A 22,211-nucleotide genomic window follows, 5' to 3' on the forward strand; every position below is an offset into this window, starting at 1 on the left:
TGCCTTCATTAGGACAAAGGGAGGGTGAGCAGGAGAGCATCTGACAAGCCAGTAACGCCTCATTGTCCCTGATCTCAAGTTTCATAAATTTCCACGGCTGTCGTTAAAGGACGTGTCGCTGCTGTCACCAGGCGCTAACTCGTTATCTCCTCAACGCCGTAAAACGCTGTAATTAACATTCAACAACTGTAACCGATCCAGCATTCTTCCCCTCTAGCCGCTAATTGCCACACTATTCTGCTTGCTCATAAGTGGGCCTTTTGTGTATGTACTTGTGGGTACACATTTCTGTGTTTCATTTTGGTTGTAAATAGAGGTGAGAAAGCAGTTCATCTGAGCTTATAGCTTAAAAGCGTTCTCTCGGTTTCCTTTGCATGGGCTTGCCATTGAGTTTATGCCTCAGTCAAAGACTCTTCTAACTAGCATTTTTTGGAATATTTTTGAATACACGCGGACATTTTAAATACCTTCTATCCAAGAGGCTCGAAAATTAAAGCTTTGTCGATGGATGCTTTTAGTAGACTCCGTCGGGGTAACGCAACCTGTATTTTTACCGTTGAAGAGCGTATTGAAGGCCCATTTGTCGAAATCACAATTACTGTAATTACAAATTTCAAGGCAATGCCTGCCTGTGGTTGTGAGGACACAGAGTGTACTATTATTTAAGGAGATGCACCATTCTCCTTTCCACCATGCATGAGCGCCTTTCTCAAATCATACCCTCCATTGCATCAAACACAGCCTTCAGTTGGGAATGTATAGCTGTCACGCTGCTCTCCGCTCACAGCGGCACGCAGAGAGAGCTCACTGCTCTTAGTAATATTTTTTTTTCCTTTTGGGGCATCAGATTTTCTTTCATACGTTCCTGTAGACCCAGCGGTGTCAGCTCCGTTTTAGTCGGAAATGGTTTTGTTTTCCCCATAGCTGCTCCTGCCTGACCTCACCGGAGCAGCAGCCATCACAACAAGGCCTTATGAATAATTAGTCTGGGTCAACTGATACTCTCCGGCTCCACACCGCAGTCATCTACTCCGCCAGCGCCAGCCAAAAGCCAATGAACTGTGTGCAATTCTGCTCAATTGAATCAGTTGAAGTTGATGCAGCTCTTGTTATTCGATGGTAAACAGCTAGATGTAAGTTGATATGGGGCTACCCTTGAGGCCAAGTGCAGAACAGGAGAAGGGCGGTCAAATTAGCAGTGTCACAGGGACCACATTTGGAGACTTCCATGGTGGTCTGTCACAGATATGCAATCACCTGGTGCTTTATCTGTATGCTGCTTGCCTGGCATTTCATTCTCTGGGGATTAGAGCGAATGCCTGGGTAGGGTTTCCGAGAGCCAAGACGGCCCCAGGAGGACAAACAAAACCAAATGGTTGCATAGTGTTTCTTGTCCCGGTTTCATGTTCGGGTCAGAGGAGCTGTGGTGCAGGTGTCTGGGGATTCAGGTGTGTAGCTACAGAATGGGCGAAGAGCTTTGTTGTCAGACACATGATGTGCATGTCTGTTGTCTCTCAAATTGTTTGTTTTGGGGCTTTTGGGGATAAAGGAGTGATTTCATTTCACAGAAAGTGTCTCAGCAGGATGTTATGTCACCACAATCCTCCAGAACAGCATCAGTGCTCCTTGACAAAGTGTTCAGTCGAGTTGAAGTCTGGTGATTATGAAGGCCTTACTTATTAGTGACTTTTCAGGCACTCTGGAGGCATCTGCATTCATTATGTTTCTCTGCTCATTTAGTTTTTCCACTGTATATGTGCCACTGTGAGAAGCTGTGTTTATTTCACAGGACTAGGCTTCAGTTTGTGTTGGGTTGTGGCTTTACCCATATATAGATAACCTGCTCTTTTAGCAACTCACAGCACCCTTTGTGGTTTTTTATGTTTGCACAATAGGCACATAGGTTGTGGTTTTCTCACATTTTCACAACGGCTCACCACCAACGAAACTGCTGTAGCTGCAGACTCTGAACTCTCACTGCCTCTCCTTCCTGTTTGAGTTCTGCAGAAATTAACACTGTCTCAAAAAATAGCAATTATTCACCCGAGAGCTGACATCAAGAGCGAAACAACTTTTAAAATGTGTCTCATACATGTTTTGTCGGCACACATTTTGCTGCCAGGCCTTTGGAAGACACTGGATATATCTTTGACCAAACAATAAACATGTCTGTTTGTTTGCTTTGCAGTGAAAAGATATGTGACTGTTCATTAGAACCAGGCCTCAAAGTCAGCCAGGGAAGTACCAATCCTTCTTTTTAGGTTATTATTAGTGTAATATCCTGAGGCCCAATGTAGTATCAATGTCAGCTGATGTGTGGTGAAGACACAAGGACATGCCTTCAACTGAAGTGCTGAATTGTGTGGTTAATTCATTTCCATGCTCATCTTGCCTCTAATTCGACCTGCAACATCAACAAGACTGTCTGCACTCTCCACACTTTCTTGATTGGACATGGATCTGGAAAAAAAAGATCTCTTGACTGTGATAAATTTTGTAGAGGGGAAAGATGCCAACTTGCTAGCAAAAAGGTCCTTTTACAAGCACCATGAACAAAGGAGAAGTTATTCTCTTCAGGGGTTTGCAGAGGAGAAGATTTGAAGTATAAATGAGGCAAAGTGTCATCATATGGCTTTTTTTAAATGAAACTGTTTAAAATAGATCTAATTTTAATTTGGCCTAATGCGAGGAACACTATCAGCCATTGACCAAGGGTGTCTTATGACTGACTTGACGTACTTTGCTCAACAGTCTTGTGCTTTTACTCTGCAGTTTCAGTTCAGAGACCAGGCCAAGTGTACAGACAGGGTAATTTTAAAAGCTCCTGCACTCGCTATTTAGTTCATGAACTTCAGTGCCCCACCTCCTTCCTTCCCTTCAGCTCCTGGAAGCACAACTATATTAGTATCTCCCAGAGAGTGTCAAGCTAGTCTGCTGCTTCTGTTTACAGGCTATTCAATCACTCTAAGTACTAGTGGCAGACTGATTTTCTTGGAAACACATTTGCCACATTCGCCCCTGGCTCCTTACCTGCAAGGTATTTATCATAAGAAAATTTGGAAGTATCTGACTCGCCTATTTTACTAGCCTTGTCCTAGAGCTGGGACTGGTAAAACATTGTAATATATGCACTGCTGTCAGAATTGAACATAAAAATATCACAGAATACCATGAGATTTACACTCTGTCAAGGGGAAGTGGTTACTTTTATAACACCATTGCGCTGGAGATAACATCTCACAGCTTACAAGTAGTCTAACGGTAAAAATGGGTCATTTGATTTTATTTGTTATTTTGTTTTGGGCCTTTTTTTTAGTTCTTAGTGACAAACACAACACAGCAATCCGGATGAAAAAAAGTGCCTGCAATGTCAATTTGTTTTAGCCTACTTAGCATGTGTAGCTGCTGGAAATACTGCAGTGCACCACCTCATATCACACATTTCACATGTGCGTAGATCATCACGCTGTGTGCGTGTGTGTGTGTGTGTGTGTGTGTGTGTGTGTGTGTGTGTGTGTGTGTGTGTGTGTGTGCGTGTGCGTGTGCGTGCCTGCGTGCCTGCGCCTGTGTGTGCTTGTGTGCATGCGCTAGTGACCTCAAACCTGGCGACAGCCCCTGCTAACAGCTGGTTTTCTGCCAGTTTTTCTGCAAGGCCATGAGAAAATTAGCTGAGCTGTGTGGAGGCTTGTAGCACCCTAATATAGCATTAAGCAGTGTGACCGGGCTCACTCAAGATTGATGACTGTTGGCTATCTGACTACACTTAAGCACTCTTTAGCACGAGGACCTTTTTCTCAAGGTCATAGGTCACAGGTCACATTCATAAACTGACCTACATGCAACCTTTTTCTCAGCGCAGTTTGTTCATTCCCCAAGGCTAATAAGAGGCTAAGGTATTTTGTTATAATAATAGTAACAGTGGTAATAGCACATGTCATTGTAAGAGAATGTAATGTAGTGCAGCCACTGTACTTTTACATCTGCATTGTCTGTCACGATTGTGTCATAGTCGATAGAATGTCAGTTCAAGTCATCACTGATCAGCCTGTGAGACCCTCTCAGCGTCCATGTAAATAAACAACATGCAGAGGATCCAGTGTCAGCATGTCTTCCATCAACTCTGTCTCTCAGGCCTTTCTTTTTCTTTTGTCCGCCCGTCTCTGACCTGCCTATTTACCCAGCATCCCCTCCTGTAACAAGGAGCATTCGTTCATCAGCCATGTTTAAACTGCAGACAGGATTAACTTGGCTAAAGACTTAATGCACATGCACAGTCACCCCATGCTCTGTTTGCTGTTTCCAGGCCGCACATCGACAAGCTGCTCCGTCAGGCTTCTCTTGCTTGTTCTCTGTCTCCCTGGGCTCCCTGGGCCTCCTCCTCCTTCGTCCTCATTTCGCCTGAATTAATTGAGTTCTCATTTTTGTGAGAAAGCTCACAGGAGGGCTGTGTGAAGAGAGAGAAGACTGATAGAAAGAATATGAGAGACAGAGAGAGATCAGTGGCAGAAGCCTAGGGGGCATAGCTCTCCCAGAGGAAGGCACTCACCAGTTTCCTGAGGGACAGTGTGGCCCCTCTGCAGTGACTTATATCTTTATCCTCTCAACAGTCCCCTCTCAGCACTTCAGGGAAGACCCATAGGCTGGTCGTTAGGGTCAGGCAGACATGCTTCTTTACACCCAAGCCCAAGGGAGGTTGACACCTAATTTAAGCTCGTTGTGTCTGTAAAGCTTAGAAGTGGAAATCCTGGAAATGTGTCTGATAACACAATGGAATTGTGGGTAAAATTGAGACACAGATATATTAACACACAGATAGGACCGTGTCTGCTTGCTATGAATCTAGCCAGCAAGCTCCATAACAACCAAACTAGACAACACAAAAACCAACCAAGGAGATTTTACTGAAGTGGAAGCCGATTTGGTAAAGCACCATGCTTTAACAACACAGCTGTCCTTGCAGAGCGAGGCATTACACGTGATGCTCCCACAAGCCAAATGCTAACCAAAGTGCTAAATATGAGACCCAAAGACAGGGCAACATTATTACAATAAAAAAGACCCGCAAACAGGACATCATATCGTATTAGCCTCATTTTAACTCATGACAAATACAATGTGGAAAGAGCAGGCATGATATGCACCTGCAGACTCTACCTTGGTCTGAACCCTTTCAATTATGAACCATTACAACTTCTTCCCCTGCAATATTCATGCACGGGCAGATCACTCCTTCAGATGTCTTGGGTTGCTGTAAGTTGAGATAAACACTTGCCGAGTTGTAACAGCCAATCGCCCGCCTCTGTTCCTCAATGTCACTGCCTTGGCGCTCAATAATTCAAAGCTTGGCGGTAATGAGCTCCCCGTAGGCCCTGTCCCCAAGGAGCCTCCCCACTGTGCCTCCACTGTAATGTAGTTATATCTCATGTCAGCTTTCAAATCAATTACATTTCTATCTGATGGCTATGTAATTGTGCCTGATTGAGTTTTTGGCATGCCAGCCAAGTGTGTGGTTCCCAAACTCAAGCCAGTCAAAACAGGAAGCTTCATCAAATGAAATTGTATTTCATCGTGATTGAGGCTGCTTGCATGATAAGCACAACTGTAATTATGATAATAATAACAATAGCAATCTGTGTTTCTCAGCTTTGTTTTGGCTTTTTTTTTTTTGTTTTTTTCCCCTTGCTCTCCAGATGAAATTTTGCCCCAAGGACTACGAACATTTGCTGTACTCAAGATGCAAAGGCTGATTTGATTGTTTGTAGCATGTGCAATTTAGTAGATTAAATGCAGACCATAATGCTTTCGTATAAATTTAAGTATCTGGAGTCTCATTTAGTTTTAGTGCAGCAGACCATTTCTCTGCAGGGCGACGCTTTGTGACTAGAGTCATAGTGATCTTTACATGTTGTGCTTACGTTTTGTCAGATATATAGCGTACGGCTGCCAAAAGTCAAACCGTCTTTTGGCGTAATGCCTAGAAATAACAAGCTAACCTCTTACCTGCAGCAAGTAGCTGACAGCTAAGGTCAGGGCGATATTGTCGTATGTGTCAGATATTTCAGAGCGGGATTTTATTTACAGAAGATTGGATGGCTTGATAGATGGTTAGATGGATGGACAGATTGATGGATATACAAATGGATGAATGTACACATGGATGCTTGGACCAATGGATGCACGGACAGATTGACAGAAGGACGGATAGAGAGACAAATGCATACGTGGACCGAGGGACGAATGGAAATGCGGATGGATGGATGGATCAACAGAATGCATGCCTGGATGGACAGAGGGAATATTCTAATGGAGTGGTATTGAGATAGATGAGGGGGAGGATGCTGTGGTTAGGTGCATCAGCAACTAAATAGAGATGAATTGTGGCCGCTGTCAGCAGCACTAAGTATAACAGACATAGTAAAGCAGCCTGGCTCATCCATAATCAGCATTGTCTTCATGCCAGAAGAGAACTTCTCTGGAAATAAAGCACTGAGAGCATCTACCAATCTGTCTTTCAATCCTCACTTCATCATCCCTTTTCTTTTTATATCCCCTTACTCTTGGTGTTCTTGCCCTTTAAATCTCTTCTCTTGTATTATTCTGTCCTCATTTCTCTTCTTAAGGTCCTGTGTCTTTCTGTCTGTCTCTCTCTCTCTCTTTCTCCGACACTGTCTTTTGTGTTAACAGCCCCTTTTTTTTTTCTTTTTTTTTTTGCAGTGGGAGAGCCACTGGGTGCACATCTACAATCTTGCCTTTCATTTCATGGCTTCTGGAAATGGATGTTTTACTGCCTTCATTAAGGCATGCAGCAGTCAGCACCGTGTTTTCCCTCTGAAGTTTAGCTCCATGAACCTCGCCATTAGAGGACATTATGGCCCCAGATTTCAGGGCACAGTGGAACACTGTATAATTTGATTAGTGTTATTAATCAAGTGGAATACCGCTCCTTTCGCCCCCATCTCCCTCCTCCTCCTCCTCCTCCTCCTCCTCCTCCTCCTCCTCCTCCTCCTCTTCCTTTTTGCCATTTCACTCCTGCTCTCAAACCCTTCAGACGCTCCCTTCCCTCTTCCTCCTCCCCTCATCCGTGCGCCGCTCTATCGTCTGCACTACAACACACACGCCGTGAAAGTGACAAAAGGCCTTACGCCCTCCCCTTTAAAAACAATGATTTACCACTTGTTTTTTTTTCTCCCCCTTTAGAACCCCCCACCCCTCTCCAACCCGTGCCCCCCCTCTCTTAGCTCAGGACATAAATCAATTGAGATGAAAGTTCCATAATTGTGCTTGCTGGGAGGGATTTGAGCAAAATTGCACTATGAATTTTTTAAAGGGAATTTTTACTAGCTGTTCAGCGAGACTTGGGAGGCGAAGGAAGGTGAGGCCATGAGGATTTATGGGCCTGGATTCTTCATTACTGAAGTAATTTTCCTGCAAATGATAGTGCAGCACCCCGGAGGGGGGAGCGCTGCCCGCCTAGGAGAGTACAAACCTGCTTAATCTCTCGTGGAGAGAGAGCAGCTCAGAGCACTAATATCATCTGTAAGCGACCGAGGCTCCATTTGTTCACATCTAAACTGCAGCTATTTGTGATTCATAGTAATTGATTGCTCAGATTTGTTCCAAGAGTAGCTATACAGATTGATTTCATTATGAAGGACAGTTTTGTTAGAACTGCTAGGAAATATGCTCCGGGGTCATTTTTAGGATTAGCTGTTTTCACAAAATATGTTCATTTTGTCAAGACATTTTAGGCTTTCAGTGAGATTTGTCTAATTGCAAAGGTTGATAAGTACACTAGCTGTACATACACTGCAGCAGCCGAGGGATTAATTGGGCTAGACATTGCATGGACTTGCTATAAAAAAAAAGAAGGAGCTGGGAAAGAGCAAGGACTTTAAGAGGACAGATCAGTTTAAATGATAGCTAATACTTTCTCCTTTCTCTCTCTCTTGTCTTTGACACTCTATCATCTGTCTCTAGTGTGTGTGCCCATCCTTGTCATGATTGAGATCTGCTTTGCCAAGCTGTCATATTGTATCATCAGCAAGGGTCTCCACCTTTCTCTCTACCTTTGGTCTTTCCTCCCCACTCATTTTAACCTTCCTCAGTCCAATATGGCTGACGTTCTCTCTCCATCTTTTTAGGTGCAGCCAGCAGCAGTGGCCCTCCTCAAGGTTAGTGCATCCACGATGCCAGGTCTCATTCTTTATCCTGCCTGCCGTCCACTCAATTTTACAGCTCAGTAGCTTGAGAAGCAGAGGGGGTAAATCTGCGGCAAGAAGGAGAAAGAGAGAGAGAGAGGGGAGGAGGAAGGGAGAAACAAAATTATTGTGCACCCTGTCGCCAATTGAAGTGGATCTCATTCCAGGCACACTAACAACTCAAGACAATTAGTCACTTCTCACTAGGCCAGACCTGAGACTCACTTGAGGGCCAAACGGAGGCAGGGAGGAGAGGACCTACTAGCATGGCTGAGCATAGCAGTTACAGGAGCAAGTGGAGAGAGAGGCAACGTAGAGATGAAATGGCTCTGCTGGAGTACTGCTGGAACAGCTCCTTGGGGCCTTATGTGCAACACTGAGATAGAAAGACAAATATGGAACATGGGATTAATGCACTAATAAGTCATAAAGATCTGTACAAAATATGGCACCTTGAAAGTATACTGAATATAAATTATTATTCTTTTTATTTGCATGTGTTGGATTGATGTTGCCAGATTCAAAAAGGAAGATGGCATTTTTCAAATATGAAAAAATGCAGTCTATGTCTACATTCACCTTGGTCTACTGGTCAGTAACGTGTCATGCACAGCTTTCTGTGGAGCATTCATCCAGCTAAACAAAGACAGAAATGTCAGTCGTCTGTTATGTTCCACCTATTTGGCGGTTTTGGCACTTTGCAGCCAAAGATGAGCCCTGAAGCCCCAGCCACCACATGCCCCTGAACAAAAGTGAAGCATGACTAAGGTGGGTGGTGCGTGGAGGATCAGGGAGTGGAAAGAGAGAAAAGTTTGTCCTGGACCCTCTGCAGAGACGCAGCGTGACCAATTGAGGTGAAGGGGATGAATGAGGCCATTCACTGGGCCTAATGAAAGAGTTCCTGCTGGGCCCTGAATGAGGGTGGGCCCATCTGCAGCACATAGGCGTGCACAAACCAGTGACCTCGAAAATTACCCAGGAAGCACTTTGGGACAGTCACCCCAGCAACAGGCTGGGGTGCGCATAGTAACCAGGCGCTTCAATCAGTGCCTGGCAGCTTCTTAAACAGAGCAAAGTTTTTCTCGGCATTGAAAGAACTCTGTGTGAAATCAACTTCGAGGGACACCCCCCAGTTTTTTTTGAGGGGGAAGCTGCCAATGATTGTCCCATGTGAAAACGTCCAGGAGCTCTCACCAGCTTTGAGAGGTGTGTGCCGCTGCCGTGAGGACTTTCCCTGTCAAGATACAAAGATCTGTTTGTCTTAGTCTGTACGTGTGCTGTCTTAGTGCATGTGCACTGCTGTATGTAGGTTAATTAGGTTCAGGGGATGTGTAGGTTAGTGTAGTTTAGGAGGCTATGAAATAGATCCAATTATGAAGATTGCAGATAAGGAGAGAGATTCCTTCAGTACCCCTGGGGACTGGACTTTAAGTTTACAAGCGTCTTCAAGGATCTGGTTCATTGGATTTTATCTGTGTTATTTGGTTTAATATATTCAGTCTTGATGAGCCAGAGGCATGCAGGTCATTGAAGTTCCATTCCCGTCTCCGTTCCCTCACGTAACTTTTGACAGCATGAAATGACAATCCGCCCCTGCACGCATCTCCCACGTCAAAAAGTAATGAGATTGTGCTGCTGGAAATATCACTACAAAGCATCAGGCCTGCACTCGGGTCTGACTGCACCTTCAAACAGCGCTGCCTGCCAGCTCGCCTGCCTCGCCTGCCTGCTGAAAAAGAAACGAACAAAAACAATCAGAATCAGAGACAGAGAAACGGCAAGGGAAGCTCCCCACGCTGAGACAAACGAACACGCCGGGGCCTTTCATCCTGAGAGTGATTAGCCATCCGAAACGTTTTAAAACCCCACTTTGAGTGTGTTCCTCAAACGAAAGAGTTCCATTGAGGAGTGGTGGTGAGATGTTTCTCGCTGGGAAGCGCCAGTGATCTAGTCTCTAATTGTGGCGTCGCTGACAAGGCTGGTGTGGCTGGGAGCTTTTTAAGCGGGGCTTTTTGCTTCGCTCTTGTTCCCTTCCTGTCAGATCCACCACCAAAGGCACCAGGGAACAAAAAGGCCCCTCAGATTCTGTTCTTACATCCATCTGCCTATTGCTTTGTGCATAAATACAGGCTTAATTTAACACACTAACGGGCTCTGATGCTGCCCTAATGTGACCAAAACTACAATAGGTGCTGGAAATGCTGTGTTTGGTTGCAGATACGTGATATTATCTAACTCAGTCTGTATAATTGCCGTCTTCGTCGCTCTTACACTCTTTCATATTTCATTGAGCGAAGTCTCTCAGCTTCAGAAAAGATGCAAAGATTCTGACACATTGGCAATAGTGTTACCCTTCTTCTGCAGTGCAGCAGGAACAAAGTCGTGTTCAAGGTCTTTGAGCGGCATTCAGTAGTGCTGGTAGGAGCTCTCAGAATTTGGCACGGAAAACTTTCCACATCCTCTGCCGCTCAGAAGCCAGGTTGTCGAAGGTTTGAGGAAACGGAGAGAGGCAGTTTGAAGAATCAAAGTATCAGCGACAGTGGGGGGGGGGGGGGGGGGGGGGGGGGAGACAGGGGAGGAGTTGGAAGGCTAGAGACGAGAGGAAAGGAGTGAAACCCGAGCTCATAAAAATCAGTATTATAACAACATTAATTGATGCTGCTGAGTGCCATATGTGACGCCATATGGAAAAGCTGCCCCAGAGGCCTGCTATAATAGACAGCCTGCAGCGGTGCACGCAACTTGGCACATTTACAAACAAGGGACGTCCCATTAATATCAGCCACGCAGACCGAGCAGGAGACAGCGGGAGAGGGTGTGAGAGGGTGTCGGAGGTAGGCATGGGGTGAGAAAATAAAGAGAGGGAGCCGAGTAACCTCATGTATTGTTTGGTTGATATCTTTAGTCCTCTTTTCTTTTTAATGGCTATTTATCCACTCATACTATTCCTACAAAATGAGGGGTTTTACTCCCTGTGCATATCAGTAAGCATTTACAATCGCTGCTCCTCCACTCCCACGTTTCCTTAATTACAGTAATAAATGGCCCCTCCCTTCTGGGTTGATGAGACCGCCCTCTGTCCGCCCAACTGTCACTCCCACCACAGATGCCCAGTGGTCCTTTCATCACACACACACTTCAGCAGGTGAGGTGATTCATGGCACCTTGACAAAGGCGGCGCGAACGAGCTCTGTTTAACCTCTTCTGTGCCTAATCGCAGGGCAGCTGTTATTTACTGCGGCTGTCGGCAGTTTGCACTGCTTGGCCGCTCGCAGCACTGCCCCGCTCTCACAAGTCCGAGGGTGTGATGTGAGCATTCTGCAAGACATTTTTCTCTGGAAATGTCCGTTTATGGGTGGTAAATATTACATTGATTATATATTCATTAAAAATAGGATTGATGATGTGAATAATTTATATCTTGTAAGTAGTTTTGCGATTACGGCTCTTAAAATGCAGCGGGCACAATGTTTGGGGAACAGTTTTTTGAGCTCAGATGTTTTAATTGCCAAGAACGTAGAACTGATGGTTATTTTAATTACTGAATAATCTACTTATCTCGTAATCAATCTATCATTTATTGTGAGAATTGACAGAAAAATGTCTGTCGCAATTTGTTCGAGCCCTAAAATGATCAACAATCCAAAACCAATAATGATAAGAAATTATTAACATGAGCAAATTGTTTCAGCGTTAGCAGAATGTAAAAGTTGACAACAAGGTGGCTACAATCAAGTTTGAACTCTGAATTTGATGCTTTGAAAACGTTTTTTCTAAAATGATGTGATGGTAGCAGTCGTCGTGTACGTGCCAGGGGACATGGATCCGCCTTTACAGCCTCGTATGGCCTGCATGTACTCGCATCCATTTTGTGCGACGCTCTTCTGACTCTCTTCTGGAGTATGAGCGATCCTTATGAAACGGAGTTGTCAGCCATTCTGTTGAGTTTCATAGAATGTGAGGCAAAACAAGAATAGCGTACAGCTGTTTCCTCCCTGACACAGAGGGAGGCAGATGAAGAGCAAAAGAGAGGAAAGAGAGAGAGAGGGAGGGAGGAAGAGGGAGAGCGAGAGAGAGCTCTCCACTCTGTGATGTGCACTGATGTAGCTGCAGCTCTAGGTCAAACGCTGCCAGTGTTTTGTGTTCATCTTTGTCTCGTCTCCCCAGTGCTCCTCTAAATTATTCACAGCCTGAAGATGTGCAATGTGGCTGCCTCCTCCCTTCCTCTCGCCTCCTTCACTCTACGTTGCTCTCTGTCTCCGTTTCCCATCCCTTCCTTTTTCTCTCATGTGACGGCTTGTTTCAGAGGCAATGAACAGAAGTTTCTCCTTGCGAGCTGGTTAAACCCCCCCCCCCCCCACCCACCCTATCCCACATCCACTCATCTACCATCAACCACCCACCTTTCATCACTGACTCCATCTCTCACACTCCTCCTTTCATCCCTGCTCGTCCCTCGCTTGCCTCTCCTGGCTGCCAGACTAGAGCCAGCCGCTTCTTTTTTCAGGGGGAGGCTGCCAGCTGTTAGCATCAACTCCATGGTAGCGCCTGCTCCCCCCCTACCTAACCCTACCCTACCTCTCCCTCATTTCATGGGATCCATCATGTCTGGGTTGGACTGACAGGGTGTTTTTCCCCTCTGTTTCCCCCTCTCATCTCAACTCTTTAATGTTAAGTGACTTTGTGCTCATTTTATCGAGCTGAGTTGAGAGATAAACCCCAAGTGCGCACCAAATCCTCAGGCCAGTCGATGGCACTGATTAAAGATGTGTCCGTCGGTCATTTCACCTTTAACACACGGCCAGTCCTGAAGATGGAGGGAGCTGCTAGAAACCAAGGACAGTGTGGGACCACACCGATAGGATGATATATACTGTAGGACGATCAGAGTTTGTCAGCCATCAGCGATCATGTCATAGTGTTTCTGCTGAGGTTATCCATCCCTTTATCGTTTGTGGGTGCAGACAGAGGAAGAAGCTATTTAAGCTGCTGACCAATCCAGAATTGGGCAGTCCTGTCTGCTTGTTTTTCACACTTGAGTTTACAGAATATTTACTTTATCACAACATACGAATTGCTACTGTGATGTGAAGTAACATTTACATCTCTAGATTTTATCCACACTGCCCATCCCGAGGTCGAGTGCAGCCAGACACACAAGCAGTCCCTCTGTGTCCTAATGCGTGGGCTTATAAACCGCCTCCTTCTGAAACGATTATTATCATCGTGTAAGATGCAACTATAAATCCTGTTTGGACAGCAGGGGTTGGAGGATGAGGTGTGTCCCTCGTGGCCACCTGAAGAGAGAGAGGAGAGCAGCTGAATCCAGTTCCAGCCGTTTCCACGGGACACTCATTTGTAATTCTGTACCCTGCCTACAATAACGTTTGATCATTGCAGACGCGGGGACAGGAGGTACAGAGAGGGGGAAGGGAGCCGGAGCTTTCTCCCTCTCTCTTCAGTCCCCCTCCCCAAACCCCCTGCTCGCCCTCTCGCAATTGCTGTCACCCAGTATGAATGCCCCCTCTGGCCCGATGACAAGTCTAGCGTGAAACGCTTGGCTGCCCCCTGAAATTAGCAGTAGAGCCCCCCGGCGGCACATGCTTCTCATGACCAGCACACAGTGGGCCGCCGCCAGATTCTTTTCATTATGGCTAAGGCCTGCCAGCCCCCTTACTCTTCCTCCTTCTGCCTCTTCCTCCATCCCACCCTCACTCTCCTCCTCCTTCTCCCTGTGCGTTGGCCAGAGCTCAGTAAACAGCATCTGTAGTGCTCATCACATTACTGTCGTGGGGACAAGAAGGAAGGAGGGAGCCAGGCTCGCTGTGGGTGTTGCTGTTATTTCTGTGTATCTAAGTGTCTTAATGTGTGCATACAGTACGTGATTCTGTGCGAATGCGTATAGCACGTAGATACTGTGTTTCTGTGTGTTGGCTTGGCAGGATTAGTGAGAGAGAGAGAGAGCGAGTAGTAGCAGTACAGAGAGTGAGGAAGAGTGAGAGAGGAGGGGAGTAGCAGTACAGAGCGATGCCTGGAGGCTCAATCTGTTCCTCACTGAGCTACATCAGTGTTAGAGACGGCGGCTCGGGCCGCGGGGAAGCCTCCACTCGCTCCATCAAACTGTCAGGCAGCCAGCGGAGCTGCACAGGGAGACTCTCAGCTGCCCCCGGGGCCAGTTCAAGTCAACATCCCATTTCCTTGCCTCCTCGCCTAATTTCTCCTACGCCCCGACTTAAATTTCCAATGCCCAGTGTCTGCCGCTGCAGCTCAGCAGCACGGGGCCCGGGGCCATGTCAAAACACTGGGAGGTGGTGAGGGCTGTACATGCGTGGATGTATGTGCGCGCGTTCACCTCTGAAGGCAAGATAGCGAGCTGGTTACAGTCGCACGGTCAGCAGAGACAAGACGAAGCCGAAGGGAGTCTTATGAAAGACGAGGTGCAAAAAAAATACCCCCAAAAAAACATAAATCAGTGTTTTTCTCTCGTTCTCTCTTACCTACGTCCCCATTTTTCTTCCACGGCTATATTCATAACACAGTTGCGTATTCCCTGTCCCTTCAGGTTTCTGGCAGTTTTCTTCTTTCTCTCTGAGCTGAATAAATGCTCCCTGTTCCCTCATACATCTGCCATTACTGTCTGTTTTTCCCTCGCCAAACTACTCCAAGGATCACACCAGCAGCCCAGCCGGCTGTGTCACTCCCCCAGCGAGTGCTGAAAGCAAAGGTTGAGGGATTTCTTTTTGGAAAGGACAAGGCGGTCCTTTAATTTAGTGAAGAAGGGGGACAGCTCTTCAAGTTTATCCCCACTACTATCACCATCAATCTGTCCATGCATTCCGCCCCCCTTTCCTCCTCGACCGCACCACATACTTTGCATGGAAGTGAAATAGAGCGCTGCCAGGTCTCAGTGCTGTTTACATGGACTCTGGGTAATGTTAAAGTCTGCTTAGTTTGGCCCCAGGTCAGGACTATATCTTTCCTCACCCCGGCTTGATTTACATGGCCCCCGCTGACTCTTCCCTTAAGTGTGTCAGCTCTGAACTAGAGGCCTCTGTGTGTCTGGCTAATGCAAAGAGCATTTCTCTGAGCTTGTCTTCTTCAATCCTCCTTCGCTCATTCTCTCTCTGTCCTCTTCCAATGGGCCTCTGTGAAAGGAGCTTTTGCTGAAGCCGTCTTTCTGTTTGCACAGCCAACTCCGAGGTCCCAAGCTCAAATATGGTTTTACGTGAGAGCCTGTATAGGCCTCTTCTGCTGGTCGATATCATTTCTACCCGGCAGAGCTTTTTCTCTCAATCTCATTCCCTCGGGACCTTACGTCTTCACTGGGATCAATACTTTCCTAATCCAGAGATCCTAGGCTGACCCAGGGTAATCAGCTGACTTCCCTGGCTGCCTGCTGGGGAGGTCAAGGGTCAAATGGCTGTATAGATTTGATCCTGTGATCAAATCACTTTGCTAGGTGGTGCTTTCAGATACAGCTTGTTTGGGTCAAGAGCAATCACTTGATTTTTTTCTCTCTCTCTGCAGTCGAGAGAGTTAAATGCAGAGATGCTCAGCCGTGTAAAGCCTCATATAGTAATATGAGGCACCACCACCCACGTTCCGCACCTACATGTTTGCATGTAAGTAAGCTCATTAAGTACCCATCAAGTAGCCATTCATGGCTTTCTAAGTTTGTTTCAGGGAAGGGTGAGAAAACATCTGTTGATAAATTAAAGCTGAGTTGAAGTAAGGCTTTACCCTTCGCCACAAGGCCAAAGAGACCTTCAGTTATTCCCCCGATGTTTCGGGCCTGGCAGGAGGTCCCTCAGCGAGACGCGGGGCTCTGCTTCCACGCCCCATCAGAGTGGTCACAGCACCTGCGTCCCCATACCTCATCCCAGCACCCGCAGGAGGGAAATTGCGGGAGGAAATTGGTGTTGTTCCACCAGTATCCGACACTGCTTTGGTCCTCGACTATCAAAATGGACCATTACCCCCTCTGTGTGCTCGCACTCCAGGAGATCTGGGTTTGGCTGTGCTCTCTCCCTTACAATCAGGGGTATCTCAGTATACGTCCCCAGAGAGATGTCTGCTAAACTGAAGCCATTTCACTCGTCAGTGCATTGTTGGCTTGTCACCTTATTCGCCTGGACAAGGGATCAAGTGTCGCTGCTGTTTCACTGTTCAGGCAGAGTCTCTTTGGTGCTTCCTCAGTTTTTATATGCAGCATGTTTTTCTTCTCACTTATCAAGCGCTTTTCCTCGCGTACTTTACAACATAATCTGGTGGCGTTGCTTCTTGCACTGACTTTGATCCAGCCAGGCAAACTTTCTTCACAAATTGAATTGTCAGCGCACAAGTGCTTTTATCCTTATTCTCTTTTGTGGCTTTTATACATCCTTTTGATTATTTATTTTGAAAAGGAACCGACTGTGACACTTAAATGCCAGCAGCTCAGGCAGCTCTTATTTTTTTCTAGATTTCTTGCAGCAAATACACCCATTAAAATCATGTTTACTGACAATGCTTTATTTTTTGTTCAATATTCTAAATTCTCAGAATATATGTTCTGTTCAGCACATTCAATCAGTCCGTTAAAGGAAGAGGACATCCTTATGTATCGTATGTGCACTGTTTTCGTGTAGGTTCAGTCAACCTATTCAGCTTTCATTCAAGTAGGTCTCAGGCTATTGAGTCATAAAGCTCTACATCATCATTTCTGCAATCTTTGACTCCATTCATTTCACTATCTGTGTAATAGCAAGAAAAATGTTATTTTTTTATTATCTTATTTTCCCAACTTCTTGAAGCTTAGCCTAGCACCACAGAGCTTTTGGAGTGCCACTCAACATAAATGAAATGAAACACTCCTTTTTCCTCACACATCTCAAATTGAGTGCGACCACCGTGAAGACTTTGGAGCATCACTCAAAGCAAAGCAGAAATCAGTCAATGCCCTTGGCTGGGGGAGCAGCAGATATCTATTAAGAAAAAAATCAAATGTTGAGAAAAGGTGTGTCATTTAAACTGCTGCTGTCACCTGAAATGAAACACTCATTTGTCCTCGCACATCTCCAAATGATTGTGAGTGACTGCTGAATTTTCCTAACTTGTAAAAACTTGCCGGTCAGGAGAAACAAAGCTGATCCATGTCTCTCTGGGAAGAAATGTAGTGTAATACTGTTCCCTTAACTCCAATAGTACTTTCATGAACCATAAACATTAACAGATAAGGTTTTAAAAGGCGTTTGATGCCGGCCAATTAATCAGCTTTGAATTATCGTTGCTGTATCAGCCTTTAAAAATCCACTATTGGCCAACTTCGACTGACTGCATATTTGTAAATTGAACAATCCACCATCTTGCCTTTTTTTCAGTGTACAGGGTTGCGATCAGTATTCAGGCAGACAGTCGTTGACACTGTGCCAGCATTTGTGGAGCTGGGCAAGTTCCTCCTCTGTTCTTCTCTCTATCTCTGAGGCAGAATTCATGGCAGACTGTCCTCCAAGTGTGACAAGTGGAACTGTGTGATTAATTTGGCCAGTCGTTTTAATGTGCTCCGGGATGCGCAACGCTTATTGTCTTCCCTTTGCACGTCTATCGGAATCTGCCAGAGAAAATGTCCAGGAGAATCGAGACATCCATCCCTGCTTCCCTCTCTCTGTTTTTTCCCCTCTTGCTCCTCTTCTCCTCGGCCCTGCCTCATTTCAGGGCTGAGCTACAGGGTCGTCATGGGGGCCAGCCCAGGTCGAGGCCTGGCTCCAGCCAGGGCCGCTGGCGGAATAAATCTCCCGTCTCTGAAGTGTTGAAAGCTGTGTAAATGTCAAACGCATCCGTCTGATGTGCTGGCTGAGGGGAGGGAGGGTTGGAGAGGAGGTGGGATGCTGGGAGGGAGGGTTGTGGATGAGCCATCCACTGAAGCTGGTCCCCCGTTACCTTTCGTATAGCTGGCGGTTGCCAGGTGCAGATGTTGCTGCTTGCTCCCTGCTCTGAAGAGCCAGCCAGGTTTTTTTTTTTTTTGTTCTCCATTTTTTTCCCTTTTTTTTGGGGGGTGGGGGGGTTGTTTGGTTTGTGAACATCTATGAAAGACACAAACCACTAGGGGCTTGGCTCCTGTCAGACAGCTTAGTGAGCTGCATATCTCTCCGATTTTAACAAAGTCCCCACTGACCACCAGACGTGCTGTTATGGGAGCTTTCTGTTTGGGGTTGTGGATTTGCATTTTCACCATTTGGTTTTCTTGTGTAGCTTAGCTGAAAACCTTTTAACCGGCGTAGATACTAAAAGAGGCATCGGGTGCTAAATGAGGTGGTCCTCTTCTCACACCCACACACTCAGAAACATGAGCCAATCTTCAGCTTTTATTGGTTCGTGTTATTCTTTTCTTTGACTCAACCACGTGTAATAGCTCAACAGGACAATCACATACAATACTGACAAAAACTGTGCTAACACTACCTCCATCCGTCCATCCCTTCATCTCTATAGCATCCCCCCTGCCTGTTCTTACTGTTGTTTTGTTCCCCTTTTCCACCTGCCTCTCTCTCCCCTGCTGTGCTGTGTCTCTCTCTGTCTCTGTCTGAGCCGTAGCTAGTATTCCTCTTTACGCTCTGCTGCAGTGCATGCTTCTTGTAAAAGGATAAGCACCATGCTGTGCTCTTTTGATATTATTTTTCCTCCTCGCCAGCTCCAGCCTTGTGAGGCCTCATCTCTAGTGTCATGGCTACTGCTGCAACAACAAGGCCAAGCATGCACCCAGGGAATAGGCCGAGCCAGTTGTTCATCTCCGTCACCTAGGGTTTAAACTCATCCTCAGTAATAGAGAGGGACTCACAGCCGCTGTGAGGTGGAAGTCATCTGTTCAGCTGCATGCTAAGAATGCATTTGCACTGGTTTCCTGGGGTATGGTGAAGTTGCAGATTGGATCAATTCACCTTTTTTTTTTTTTTAATGCACAGATGGATCAAGATGGAGGAAAACACGGTTTGAATGTGATTCCTTTCAGATAAAATGTCACAGTGGTAGGGGAACAAATGGGTGGTGATTACAGGTTGTGATGTGCCCCGAACAGAAATGGCTGACAATTAATTTGTCCCAAACGCTTAGTCTGAATGGGGACTTGATTGACAAGAAGCCTAAGCCACTTTCCCTTCTTAATGCCCTGCACTCTGTAATGAAGGTCTCTTGACAAGCAAAAGCCCAGAAATTAAGGTTTGCAAACATTCCCCAAGAGAAACGCAGACATGCCAGACATCAAAATGTAGCCCCTAGATGTCATTTGCCATTCGCATGGCGGTATGTACTTATGGATTTATACTAAAGAGTTTCATTCCCTCATTTTGTTCATAGTGGCTATTACCTAGTATGGGCTATTTTATATTATTTTAGAGCAAGTAATCAACACATGCACACACATATATATAAACAACAACACTTAATATAAATAACAACACTTCCAAACATATTTCCACAGGCAGAGTATGGGTGTCAGACCAGTTTTGCATCCAGTCAGGGACATTTTCTGCAGCATTGTGAGGCACCCCTCCTTTGCTTTCGCACTTACTTTCTTGATGCCTCTGACATGCTTTGGAATGATGAACAACCGTCACTTCAGTGAGAACAAAGCCTCAGATTCACCCTATCCTTTTACTGTATTTATGCTCCAGCAGGTCTGCGTTCTTGTTCTGTGACTTGTGTAAGAATGCTTCAGTGTGAACAAAAGGAGCTCAGGCGTTTCTCGGAGTTTTTATTCTGCAGATAGAGATGCAAACAGAACAATAAACCCTCCTCAGGGGTTGCGCCACAATGTTTTTCACTTAAGGCTTCTGTCAGCAAGGTCTCCTGCTGTATTCCTTGTCAGAGTGGGATCACGGTGCATGGAAGCCATCCCCTTAACCGCCCTCCCACCCCCCTTCTCCCCCCACCTTCTGAGAGATCTTGGCCACTGAGCCCTTGCACTGATTACTCTCGTTACTTAATTATACATTTGGACCCACCGCACTCGCAACAAAGGGCCGCTGTGCCTCCATTGACCCAGCTCCCTCCTCATTGTGCCCAGCTCTGAAAGGGAGTCAGACAAAATAAAGAGGCTCCACTTAAATATGTTGCCACAGGAACTTAATTGACAGATTGATGGCAGTTTTTCACTGGGGGCCCTCTCCCTCTCTATGTGGCTCTCTCGCTTGAATTGCTCTGCTCCTCATGTATCCTGCTGTGAGGTCCAGCGGGACTGGCCTGCAGCTCGGCCACTCCTGTTTCCACAACTTCACTATCTATTGTCCAGGGGGAGAGAGTTACCAACCAAGAACACTTCAAGGCAGCTGAATGTGAGAAACGCAAGCGAGGACTTTGTGGGTCGGCTTTAAGATGAGGAATGTGCTTATGTTTACCAAAGAAATTTGTTACAGTATTTTAGCGACAGGATTGAACAAAGCATCTGAACACAGATCAAGCATCTCATGTAAGGGTTATTGGCTAAATTTTAACTTCACACATTCTTTTTAGGGTAAAAGCGAATAGAAATTCCAGCTTTCGTCGGAGTTTAATCAAGAGTTTTGTGCCTGTGAGCATGTCAGGAATGAAAGGCTGCGGCCCTCTGTCAGTTACAAGGTCCGACTTTTTTCCTCTTTTTCTTGTTTTGTTTTGTTTTGTTTTTTTCAAAGCTAAAACTCTTCTCAAGACATTTGAGCCTGATCATTTCACATTTTAATGGTGAATTGCCTTGACTGGTGAAATTTGAAGTGTTGAAGAAAAAACCCATTTCACTTCTTGACTAAACAGACGGTGATTTGGCCTTTGGCTGTGATAGACGAGACATATTTCAGAGTAAAACGTCTTTTGTTATTTAGTTCCTTTATCCCTGTAGAAGTCTGACATACAAATTAAAGACGGGTTTGTCACAAGGTGGATTTGAAATACCAAACTTAATAGGTGCTGTGCTTGAGTATTCAGAGAGCCTAAGCTCCCTCTGTCCTTGAGATACTATCGTCCAATTTTAAAGCACTCTTAAAAGGCTAAATGACAAGCTGCAGCTGAATGCAAAGTCATTGAACAGGCTCTTTATAATAGAACCCAGTGTATGGCATTATTCACTTTTTCATCTTTTTTAAATTTATAGCATTGAATTTGCAATAGAAACACTAGAATGGCAGTCTGTGCGGCTGTGCTGCTTTTGAAACGTGAAAAACTCTCTCAGATTACCGCACTCTCCTTTCCTTCTTCATCCTCTGCCGTTTGCACTGAAAGCTGTCAGTGAATGAGAGGTTGCACACAAAAATAACATCTGCACTGATTATGGGCTACTGGGGGGAGCCAAATGAATTATTCCTTATACTTTGTGTGTCTGTCTCTTTTCTGTTACAGTGTGACAGCGAGAGTGACATTGACGACAAGGTAAGACTGCATTTCCTGTGTTTATTCACCCACCACATGAAGTCGCTGAGAGTTGTGAATAATAAATTTGAGCTCTCAACTAAAGGACCGAGACAGTCATAGCATGTTGTTAGCAAGAAAAAAAAAAAAAAAAAAAGGGTGAGGGGTTAAAGGGGTACTCTGCCGGTCTCATCACTGTTCATCACTAACATCTTCCAGAGCAAGAATGATAAAGAAAACGCAGTACAGGAAGGAGCTGCTTTGCAGTGTTTGTTTTCTGTTGCGGTGTAAAAAGATATGACATGTGTAATGTGTGGAGAGCTGTGCCTGCATATGTTTTAAATATGCCTTCGAGTCTAGACCATAGCATATGCTACATGCAACAAGCTTTAGTGTGCGTGCATTTAATCTTATGGCATGGCACATATCACCACTGTCCTCTTGTTTGTCTAATGTACGACATGGCAATATCATAGCGACACTTTGTGCCTCTTATGTAGTCATTTTAGTTTAACATCTGGGAGTTTTATGACGACGATCATGTTCAAGTCACAGAAATGCATTCCTTCTTCTCACAAATGAAAAAAAGCGGAGCCACCGTTGAGCCGCTGAAGTCAAAAAGGAACGTTTAACAAAGTGAATTCCACTTTGGTTCACAAA

At 45.6% G+C, this 22,211-nt stretch overlaps 1 protein-coding gene across 7 annotated transcripts in view; it reads left to right on the top strand.

Annotated features, from left to right (window-relative positions):
* Window positions 1–22,211, top strand: part of fbrsl1 (fibrosin-like 1) — a 270,554-nt gene that overhangs the window by 160,271 nt on the left and 88,072 nt on the right. For 6 of the 7 annotated variants that reach the window (XM_070964090.1, XM_070964083.1, XM_070964088.1 and 3 more), the window contains exons 5-6: window positions 8,142–8,171; window positions 21,543–21,572. In XM_070964090.1, coding sequence (XP_070820191.1) covers window positions 8,142–8,171; window positions 21,543–21,572 — 60 coding nt within the window. The remainder of the gene's footprint in view (window positions 1–8,141; window positions 8,172–21,542; window positions 21,573–22,211) is intronic. The other variant, XM_070964086.1, reaches the window with a different exon arrangement.

The sequence above is a fragment of the Chaetodon trifascialis genome, chromosome 6 (assembly GCF_039877785.1).
Source record: "Chaetodon trifascialis isolate fChaTrf1 chromosome 6, fChaTrf1.hap1, whole genome shotgun sequence".
Lineage (NCBI taxonomy): Eukaryota > Metazoa > Chordata > Actinopteri > Chaetodontiformes > Chaetodontidae > Chaetodon > Chaetodon trifascialis.